General features: G+C 37.2%; 4 protein-coding genes across 12 annotated transcripts in view; 2 read left to right on the top strand and 2 right to left on the bottom strand.

Annotated features, from left to right (window-relative positions):
* The window catches only part of LOC111487629 (putative lipid phosphate phosphatase 3, chloroplastic), a 4,293-nt gene extending 4,108 nt beyond the window's left edge, over positions 1 to 185 (bottom strand). For 5 of the 6 annotated variants that reach the window (XM_023135098.1, XM_023135100.1, XM_023135101.1 and 2 more), the window contains exon 1: positions 60 to 183. The gene's annotated coding sequence lies outside the window, so the exon portion shown is untranslated. Of the gene's footprint in view, positions 1 to 59 lie in introns of all 6 variants that reach the window. The other variant, XM_023135103.1, reaches the window with a different exon arrangement.
* An 830-nt stretch (positions 186 to 1,015) lies between these two features.
* On the bottom strand, positions 1,016 to 2,817 carry LOC111487600. Of its 3 annotated transcripts, none has more exons than XM_023135053.1 (3): positions 2,067 to 2,780; positions 1,183 to 1,877; positions 1,016 to 1,111 (listed from the first exon to the last, which is right to left on the bottom strand). In XM_023135053.1, the coding sequence occupies exons 1-2, from the start codon at positions 2,239 to 2,241 to the stop codon at positions 1,192 to 1,194; spliced, it is 861 nt and encodes a 286-aa protein (XP_022990821.1). In that variant the 5' UTR covers positions 2,242 to 2,780; the 3' UTR covers positions 1,016 to 1,111; positions 1,183 to 1,191. The 3 variants fall into 3 exon arrangements, with proteins under 3 accessions (XP_022990821.1, XP_022990822.1, XP_022990823.1); XM_023135054.1 differs by having other exon boundaries at positions 1,016 to 1,144; positions 1,178 to 1,878; positions 2,068 to 2,780; XM_023135055.1 differs by lacking the exons at positions 1,016 to 1,111; positions 1,183 to 1,877 and adding an exon at positions 1,880 to 1,963 and having other exon boundaries at positions 2,067 to 2,817.
* Positions 2,818 to 2,858: 41 nt separating this feature from the next.
* On the top strand, positions 2,859 to 6,168 carry LOC111487602. The gene is made up of 5 exons (XM_023135056.1): positions 2,859 to 2,973; positions 3,072 to 3,260; positions 4,111 to 4,246; positions 4,320 to 5,314; positions 5,506 to 6,168. Exons 2-4 carry the CDS (start codon positions 3,100 to 3,102, stop codon positions 4,374 to 4,376), a joined length of 354 nt encoding a protein of 117 aa, XP_022990824.1. The 5' UTR covers positions 2,859 to 2,973; positions 3,072 to 3,099; the 3' UTR covers positions 4,377 to 5,314; positions 5,506 to 6,168.
* Positions 6,169 to 6,741: 573 nt separating this feature from the next.
* The window catches only part of LOC111487496 (lisH domain and HEAT repeat-containing protein KIAA1468 homolog), an 11,899-nt gene continuing 8,203 nt past the window's right edge, over positions 6,742 to 10,437 (top strand). The window contains exons 1-4 of one of the 2 annotated variants that reach the window (XM_023134912.1): positions 6,742 to 7,121; positions 8,353 to 8,505; positions 9,203 to 9,378; positions 10,131 to 10,238. In XM_023134912.1, the coding sequence (XP_022990680.1) occupies positions 6,923 to 7,121; positions 8,353 to 8,505; positions 9,203 to 9,378; positions 10,131 to 10,238 (636 nt within the window). In that variant the 5' untranslated portion in view covers positions 6,742 to 6,922. Of the gene's footprint in view, positions 7,122 to 8,352; positions 8,506 to 9,199; positions 9,379 to 10,130; positions 10,239 to 10,437 lie in introns of both variants that reach the window. The other variant, XM_023134911.1, reaches the window with a different exon arrangement.

Raw genomic sequence — 10,437 nt, 5'->3', positions numbered from 1 at the left:
AAAAAAAAAAAAAAAAAAAAAAAAAAAAAAAAAAAAAAAAAAAAAAAAAAAAAACTAACGGGTTTCAATAGTTGATCACATGCGCGAAGCTTTTGATTGAAGAACTGGATCTGGTGGGGAGAGATATTTTGTGGCCTTTTTCTGGCCTGTCTCCTCCTCCATCTAACAAAATTACCTTAACTGTGTTCAATGGATGGGACGTTCAGCTTTCCCCAATTATTATAGAGACACCCACGTGGTGCCTAACTTTTATGAGGTTAATCCATTTCTGTTTCTCTTTTTCAAGAAAGAAACAAATTGTTCAAATTAGAAGTTGGTTAAATTGATTTCCTATGTTGTCCCAAGTACGCTCAGTTCGTTATCCACAATGTTTTTAATACGTAACTATTTGGTATTTACATTATTGTATTACCTAAACATTATATATATATATATTTTTTAATTCAGTCTTTTGCACAAAATAGAATATCAATGTAACAATTTATATTCAGGATTTGAAATTTAGATTCGGCATCTAATGATCTCGACATTTTCATGTGATATGATCACATTACTTATTCTTCGTTTCTTAAGAGTGAAGATTATCCCCACATACTAACACAAGCTCAACATGTTTCATCCTCACTCAGTTTCATGTCAATAAAATTTTTAAAAGATCGCATAACATAAAATAGTTTTAAGTAAAACACTATATTTATTTACAATAGCATTGTTTATATCCGATCAAACCACCCTTAAATTGTTCACAACATTTCTTTATGTGATATTGAATGTTCTTCCAACACGACCATTTTTTTTTTATTAAAAAAACATGTCAACTTGGAATTAAATTAATTATAGATTGTTGTACAGGTGTGAATTTGAAAGCAAAAACCAAAGTCGTGCATGAACAAGACACAATATTTAATTTAGGAAATGACCAACTGAAATTTAGTCCAATTCAAGCTCAATCTCTACATGCATACATTTGATGTAGACTAAATATCAATGCACTTTAATATGAAACAAGGAAACGTAGGGGCAAATTTTCATAGTTTCATTATAGACTAGAAGTTCAACCAGATCGAGTAATTAATGTATGATCCACTGAGTATGCTCAAATTGATGACGACTATGCTTGCACACTTCCGATTATAGATAAGAAGTTCAATGCATGATTCACTCAGTAATGCTCAAATTGACCTATGCGATTTATGGTTTGGTTTGGATCATCTGCAGCTGCGACATCGCATCGGACAGAATGTTCGTCGTGGCTTGAGCATTACTTTGCAACTGAGAAGGAACCAGGGGAGGTGGAGGAGGAGGCTGAGATTTGTATATTAAGGTTCTTTCTGGATTGTCGTTGTCGTCGTCATCGTTGTCGCGGCATTCATTATGAGTACAAGCAACTTCACCAGATGCAGCGGCTGCAGCATCATTAGAAATGTTTACTGGCTGCTGCTGAACTCCATCAGCAGACTTCATAGCCATTGCTCCAAACTCTTGTGTGCGTGGCTCTGGCGTCACCTCCTTGTAAGCTACTTGAGGAAGAGGATGACTTAAGCTCCCAGTTGCAGCATTGTGCAAGTCCCACTGCGCAGGCAGGTTGGAAGGGGCTGAAACCTGCGTCTGCCCGACAGGTAAAATGTAGAGAGGATATATATGGCTTGGCATCGGCTGGTAATGCACAAACTGAGGCTGCTGGACTGGATAGTAAGAAGGCATTGGATACACGGCAGGAAGCTGGCAGCTATCTACCAGTGTGGCTGCTTCAACAAACTGCAATGCCTGCTGCTGAAAAGAGTTTGGTCGGGAAGCTAGTGCATACCCTGAAAAAGGCAATGGGGTTCTGGGGATAAACTCCAGAGTCATGAAAATTACTCTGAACTGGATTCTCGCGGTAAAGATTACAAATTCTTTTGGCAGTTAGAACACTGCAATAGCAGAGCTCAAGATAAAAGGATAATATGATCTTGAAACTGATCTGTATGATTTTTGGAGAAATTAAGGTTTAGATTCTATATCCAAAAATTGTAGAGATGATGTTTAACTAAATTGAAATGAGCAAAAACAAAAGTCAAAGGTACCTCGCGAGGGTTGCGACGAAATCAGAAGTTGTCGGCAGCTTAACAATATTATCCAGAGAACTTGGTCCAAAATCCGAAGAAGACGATGATTCAAAAGAAGAACTGGTTTCCAAGAGCATGGATTCGGCCAAAGAAACACCGCCATTACCCAAATCTGCAACAACCTTAGCTTCATTCTCTCGAATCAACGCATCCCCATCAAACCCCACCAAGAAATCGCGCCCCTTCTGCGAAATCTTCGCGCTCTTAAGCGCATCGACGAACCAGGCCTCAGTCTTGGGATGATGAATAACATTACGGGTCTTCTCCGGCTCGGGGAACAAGATGAAGAGCCTAATGCGAGAGGAAGTGGAAGAGGAGAGGTGGAGGTGCCGGCAGAGCATGAGCTGAAGATCGTCATCGGAGGAGAGGGAGATGAGAGAGTCGAGGGCGGAGTGAGGGAGCTGATACTTGAGGGAAAAGGGCGGTTTAATGGGGAGAATTGTGAGGAGATGAGAAATGAAGGAGGAGAGGGTGTTGACGGTGGTTGGGTCGACGGAGATAATGCGGGTTTCGCCGCCCAAATAGGAGAGGGACTTGGTGCGGGGGCGTGGGGTTATATGGCCGCCGTAGCTGCACATCAAACGGAGCTTCGTGGAGGCGGCGGTGATGGCGGGTTTTGGCGGGGACTGTGGGTCCATTTGGGTTTGTGAGATCGGTGGAGCGTACGGGAAGATACTTAAAACGTAACAATATGTAAAAAAAATTAAAAAATTCAGCCAGTTGACACGTGTAATTTACCCTTAAATTGTTTGTAGATCTCGCCCAACTGTTCATTGCGTTCACATCTTAATTTCATCAAATTCGTAGCCTCCGTCGCCGGTCCATCGGCGGGCTCTTCTTCTTCTGTTTTCGCCATTTCGTTACTGTAAGTTCCACCATATGTACAGTTCTTATTTCTGTTAATCTCCGCTCCAAATCGTAAGCGTAACATTTTTTTTGTCTTCCTCTTGCCGGCTAACCCAGTGATGCACTGAAAACTCGAAAGAGAGTTATGGCAGCAGCGTCTTTTAAGTGGATACTTCAACTACACAAGGACGTTCCCAGAGCCGCAAGATTCTACTCAGAGGGCTTGGACTTTACTGTTCATGTCTGCACTCTTCGTTGGGCGGAGCTTCAGTCGGGGCCTCTCAAACTCGCTCTCATGCAATCCAAGTAATTGCGCTATTTTTTGATTCTCTACGAAATCATTAATCCTTGCATTTTATGTGTTCTGTTGATCTGTTTACTCCAAAACGAATGTGCCATAGTTAGGTGTCTTGTATGTGTTTGATGTAGTGCCTGCGAGAAATAAAAAATGAAAAACGGTCGAATACTATTAGCCAAGCGTCGTTTGTAAGTGGTTGTATTCGTATAGAGGTTCATCGCGGCAATGGGTAATGAGCTTCGTATTTAAATGGTTCGATTTCATATAATTGATTACAGAAGATATATGGTCTTAACTCTTAGGAAAGAATGAACCATGGAGAAATGGTAGGAAGTTCTATGTTGGTTCTATGGTTCTGGAGGATATTGGAATTTTATGGTGAGTACAACTTACATTGTTAACTCGGTTCTTTGCACGTGGATTGATGGACATTTCATGAAAATTTGGTGTTTGTTGAAGGGATTTCTCATGACGGGGTAGTTCTTAAATTGTTTCCCTTTAGAGTTGGCCGTGATTGAGAGGTATTGTAACAGTCTATCCCACCGCTTATAAATATTGTCCTCTTTAAGCTTTTTCTTCTTTCCTCAAGATTTTAAAGCGCGTCTACTAGGGAGAGGTTTACACCCCCTTGTAAGGAATGTTTCATTCCTCTCTCCAACTGATGTGGGATCTCATAAGTATTGAGTGTTTAAATCGTTGCATGGGCTTGCTTGAATTATCAAAGCAAGCAACTTGAGCCGTATTCTGTGATAAATATTTTGTTCCCCTAGTTTGATGTAGAAACTTGAGGTTTTAATTTCACCTATTTAGATGCTTTGGCCTTGATTGGATGCTTTATTTGCTAACTCGGGGTCACAGTGACCATATTCTGCAACAGAAAGGATATTCTTCGCTTCTATCATTCTCGGTGACAGATATTAACAGCACGGTAACCAAATTAATGGCAATGGGAGCTGAACTAGATGGTCCAATAAAGTATGAAATACACGGAAAGGTATAAACTCGCCACCCCACTCTATTGAATCATAAATGATTAAGGCTTTTAAAGCTTCAACTGCTTGTTTCAGGTTGCATCCATGCGATGTATTGACGGTCATATGTTGGGCCTTTATGAACCAGCATAAGAGCTCAGAATTAACGTTCTTAAATACTAGCAACATATGGAGGCAGCAGTGTGCTTATGGTTCTTCAGCTCCACCAAAGGCAAGGAGAAGACATGGGATGTCACATTTTCCTTCAGATTTCCTTGAATAATTGATAGAGTTTGTTTGTCCAGTGTGTAAAGTGTAGGGCCTGAAGACATTAAGAAAATGTTCAATTGTAGGTTTAGAAGGACAAGGGAACTTAAATCATCTTGATATTTACCAGTCATATAGATGGGATACTTCTTGTTATCCAAGTCTCCAAGAATCGACAGGAAACCATTTTTTGATACTTTTGGCTGGACATCTGCTCGTTTCTGCCTGCTTGTGGAGTTTTCGTCTTGTACCTGTGTTTCAAAACCTTATCTTATATGATCACTTTTTGGTCTGTTATATATCTACTAATTCAAATTTCAATGTCACAGAGAAGGTTCCAAGGAGAAATTTTACTGCTAAAGAATATAACTTAGTTTCTATGAGAAGGCCAGGCTTGTGCAATTGCATGCTGCCATTGATTTATAGGTGGATTTTCCTGATATCCTTACCTGGTTAATCTGAAGATGGGTATACACATTTGCATGGAGAAAATGGTGTAGCCCCAACCTCCTTGACTGAAAATCTAAACCTTGATGCTGTTTCTACATTCACAATTCTTCTTGTCTGAACATCTTTCAGGTTGTAACTGTGCCCAACGGATACTCTGCTGAGCGAATTTTCTGTAAAGAGAATTGAACCCATTGTTTCATATTTCAAAATTGCGCTCGTAAGCTAGAACATTTATAATAGTAGACATTGTTGCAGGGCATTGCAAATATTGCATTCTCAAGGCTTGTAGATTCAAAGGGATCCCGGGAGATATAAAGTTTCATCCAATTGCCTCTGCTGCAACCTCATCATTGGTTTGAGGCACTGAATTCAAGGTAAATACCTAAAAGATTCGTAAAAACGTCATGTTTTAGTGTTCAATATCAAAATAGTTGGTCAACATTAGAAAAGATGTTATGTATCAGTTTTCGATATTTCAATATCTATGGAGAGTTTGAATCCTTGAAGCATAACTTGCCAAGCCATTACTTCATTTTTAAGATCTATCCATGTTCAATTCCTGCAGATTGAATGGATGACTATGGTATGAAAGCTTTACCTGTCCATGAGTATCAAAACCAAAAGCGCAGCTCGGAAGCTCTCCTGCGTATGTATAAGCAAGAAGGGAGATATCCCAAAAGCAAAATATCTAAAAAAAAATCTCCCTTGGATTTACACTAATTTCTCTCTCGATAAATGTCCAAACCCATCGCTGGCAGATACTGTCTGCTTTGGCAACATTACGTATCATTGCTAGCAAATATTGTCTGCTTTGGCGACATTACGTATCACCGTCAGCCTCACGGTTTTAAAACACGTCTGTTAGGGAGAGTGTTCCACACCCTTATAAAGAATGTTTCGTTCTCGTCTCCAACGGATATGGGATCTCACACAATCTCTCTCTCTCGGTTACTTGGCTTTGTTATTGTTGAGAGAGCTTGGATAAAGAGAGACTGTGACACTGGGGCTGGCTTGAGCAAAAGGAAGGAGCTGGTCACGAAGGACAAGGTCATTCTCCAATCTGTTCTTCATTGTATCAGAGAAATGCAGATTTGCATGGACCAATTTCAAACATCTCCCTTACAATTCCCTCCATATCCCAAATTTTGTTATTTCTCTGCTCTTTCTTTTTATGGAGTTTTGGTGATTCCGAAAGTGCGTAATACATATTAGGGTCTTTTTGCATTCTTGACTTGATTTTGATTCTTCGGAGGAGTGGACGACCCATACTTAAATCGTTGAGTATAAGACAATGTGTATTTTAAAAAATAACAATCTTTTACCAAACAAATAATTTTATCGAGATTTTAAATGTCGATATCAATAGAAATTACCATATCTCAAATTCATGAAAATATAAATATTCTATTGTATCACCTAATCTCATTTATTTAATGTCTTCAACTTATTTGATTTATATATATAAATATACTTACCAACACTTTCTTAAAAAGTTAGGATTAAAATAGTGATTTTTTTAAAAGTGTAAATACTAAAATTAATGGTAGAAAAAAAAATAATAAAAAAAAATTTATTGTTTAACTATAGAAATAAAAATAAATAGCTATAAATTTAAAGTTGTTGACGATTAAAAGAAAAAGTCAACCAAGTATAAAATTTATTATGCATTTAAAGTACTAAAAGTTTAGATTATGTTAAATTAAAGGTAATGATAAAAGTGAATTAAAAAAAAATAAAAGAAAAAAAAGTGCAGTTTTGTCTCCACATGAGAAAATATTAATTTCTTGGGAAACCACGAAGATCCAAAAAACTGAATCAGACTGGAGAGTTGAGATCCAGCAGAGCTTTGCCGCTGCTTTTTCCTCTCTTCTTCAATTCAATTCATTTCATTTTCGACGTAATGAAGATGGACTTCGAGAATAAACAATGGTTTTCTCATTGAGTTGAGATAGTATGTGACCCGATTCTGCAAAACCATTTCCATGGACGTGGAAAGATCGTCGTTGTGCAATTGCGTCGTTAACTTTTTGCTGGAGGAGAACTATGTGTTGACAGCATTTGAGCTCCTCCACGAGCTTCTCGACGATGGCCGGGAAGCGCAGGCCATTCGCCTCAAGGCCTTCTTCTCTGATCCTGTTCACTTCCCTCCTGATCAAATCTCTCGCTTCAATTCTCCTCGAGGTTCTTATTTTCCCCTCCTCTATCATGTTGATTTCGTGATATCTAATTTGCCTCGTATGCATTTATTATGCTTCTATTTTTTCCGTCCGGGAACAGAAATTAGGGGAATGTGGTTTGTACTTGATTTCTACTATTTTCAAATTTTGTTGAAGTAGAGCGGTTCTATAATTCGCTCTCAATCTTAAGTTCCACAGCTCCAAATCTTTCTGTGTCGTCAATCTCAATTCCATAGCCTGCATTGACGTAAAACATTGGTTTTATTTGCTTTTTGAATTCCCATAATTTGTTTAACCGATACAAATTGTGGCCGGGATCTTCCCAATTTTCAATTGCAGCTTTTGGCCTGAACAATAGGCTTTTACAAGATTCTACATTATCCTTAAACCTGACATCATGATTTTTATTTTCAGTAAACGGAGGAAATGAATCATAATAATATCAGGAAACTATTGGCCTTTATCTAGAAGACCATATAATTATCTGTCTTTTTAGTGGTTAATAGTTTTTTTCTTTCGTTGTCTTGCTTAAATTTGATCGCATGTGTCGCTTATAGCTTATGCTGAAGGTTTGATACAGGAGTTCTAATTGTCTTGCTATGTAACTTAGTGGATAGACATCAGGGCTGAGAAAACTAGTTGAATACCCACGGATGTTGGATAATGCGGTAGAAGTTGGAAAAATATAGCAAGATAGATAGAAGCATAAAATATAAGCTCAAATATACAATAATTCGATTATGACCTTAGACAACTCAAAATCCAATTCATATGCCAATGGAGAAATGGTCGCAGATCAACACATTCCTCCCATCGGACAAGTCTTCGTTTTGGGCGTTATAGTTGGAAATTAATCTTGTAATATTTAAGGATAACCGTAAAGAAGAGTTTGAGAATTGAGAAACCATTTGGTAATTTTACTTATTTTTCTTTATTGCCAACTAGAGGATTTTTATGTAATCCCTGCGACTTCTTTTTGGGTTGAGACCTTGTCTCCCAGTATATTTTTGTTGTCTTGCTTATTTAATGAAGTTATATATATATCACACACACATATATATAGTAACGTCGATTTTTCTTCTTTATGTTTGCTTTAGAAGAAATTTGTAGAAGAAATTAAACTTTTCTGCTTTCTTTACATTCTACGACTAATTTTTGTAGAGAATCATGATATTGTTGTTTAATCGTGTTCCTGGATGTAACGTCCCTTTTCTCTCTTTCCTATTTGAGGGCAGTTGCAGAGCCTCAAACTTTGTTGGAGGAGAAAGAAGCAATAGCAGAAAAGTTAGCTATCAGCAAGTATGAGCTGCGCTTAGCTCAAGAAGACATTTCAAAGTTGAAGATCGAATTGCAGAAAAGGAAGGAGGCCCGTTCAGTTGTGTTGAGTGGTAATATATATATGTATTTTATATATATATATATATGTATGTATGTATGTATGTATGTATGTATGTACACATTTGCATCAATTTGATTGCATTTGATTATTTCTATTAAAATTAAGGCTGAAAAACGGCTGAACAATGGGGGAAATTGTTGCAAAGACTGCAGTGTCCATCTAAAATAATCTTTGGAATTCTAATACTTTCAGCGTTTCAGATATTGAAGGTCTGCTTCCCAAAAGATTAGTGGGTTTGGAAGTAAAGGTAGAAAGTGCTAGTGCAGCAGTCAGTCATGGCCCCACCTTCTTTGCTCGATACAATTGCAGTGTCAACAGGAATTAGGTTTTTGAATACTGACCCAATCTCAATGAAAAGAGCAAAAACATGTGCAACTACATCAAAAATCTCTATTTCTGAAGTAAACTCTAGTCGCTCTCACTCCACACTCATGGCTTATTTATCAACTGGGGTGATTGGTATCCTTGTGGATGCCTCAAATCCTTGCTTTATGATTTCAATCAAGGAAAGTAAGATTCTTCAGAAACATGAAAAGAACTCGTGCCAAAATGTTTATAGGCCATATGACAATAAGCATAATACTTGAATAATTTCTTGTCTGCAATGTGTGGATATTATTTGATTGGTCAATGCTTATCTTCTATTATCTGATTCCTGAAGTTATTTCTCTCGATTGATTTAGTAGATACAAAGGCTGATTCTACAATTAGTGGTCGGCAAGAGGCTTATGAAGAAAAGAGGGATGGCTTCTCTGATCTGGGTCCACTTAAAGGCAATGAACGTCAAGATCTTAATCGTGCTGTGAAGGAATATCTGCTTATAGCAGGTTATCGACTTACTGCAATGACATTTTATGAAGAGGTATGCACCATGGAAGATTATGGACTTTTTGTTGTTGTGTTGTTCTTTGAGTTAATTGTTGTATAGTATGCACCAATTTCCTAGAAGAGAGGAGCCAGAAACCTTATTTCGTTTCCATCTATAAAAAAGATTATCTTAAATCTATGGTTTCCGTCTGTAAAAAAGATGATCTTAAATTTAATGACTTAATAGGTAATTCATGACCTTTGAGAAGATGACTCCTAAGATGGTTCAAGCTGTTTAATGTTAGAGACAACTGGTTTGAGTAGAAAGCAAGGAATATTCATGTTTCTACCAGAATTATAGGAAAATCTCGTTGGATGAACACATCGTTTTCTTAAAACATGTCAATAATTGCAAAAATAGTGTGTGTGTGTATATATATATATTTAAAAATAAACTCATCAATAACCAACTAAGTTGATTAAATTTTTTTTGTTTATTCCAACTTTTTACGGCAATCTTTGGTTTGTGACTTGAATGCTGATTGAGATGATTATCATAATCAATCATTAATGTATGGGTATTATAATTTTTTGTCATATTTCTAGTATGTTTTCTGTACTTGACCTTTATTTTCGTTTCTTCCAGGGGACTAGTTTTTTTTTTCCGTTTTCCTAACTTGATTTAAAAAAAAAGAAAATGTTGAGTTTGCCTTAAAGAGAAGGTTTATGGTCGCATATAATGTGCTTCAGACTGCACATAGGCATCAATTGGCGTTTTAAATTATATATTAAGCTTTTTCTATGCAGGTTACAGATCAAAACCTTGATGTGTGGCCTAACTCACCTGCATCTGTATCAGATGCCCTGCGTCACTACTATTATCAATATTTATCCTCCACCACGGAAGCTGCTGAGGTAGTTCCTGGTACAAGTGTGTGCAAGTTGCTCTCATGTTCATTTTAAAGACGGTTCTGATAAATATTAATATTGCTCCATCAAAGAAATAATTGAAGTTAGACCTACCGAAAAATATTAATACCCCATTGTATTAGTAAGCTTTTTTTTTCCCTATTGGTTGTTTGGATTTTTTTTTTTTTTTTTTTTTTTTTTTTTT

The sequence above is a fragment of the Cucurbita maxima genome, unplaced genomic scaffold, assembly GCF_002738345.1.
Source record: "Cucurbita maxima cultivar Rimu unplaced genomic scaffold, Cmax_1.0 Cma_Scf00012, whole genome shotgun sequence".
Lineage (NCBI taxonomy): Eukaryota > Viridiplantae > Streptophyta > Magnoliopsida > Cucurbitales > Cucurbitaceae > Cucurbita > Cucurbita maxima.
Note: the sequence above shows the minus strand (reverse complement) of the source record. Positions and strands in the feature narration are given on the sequence as shown.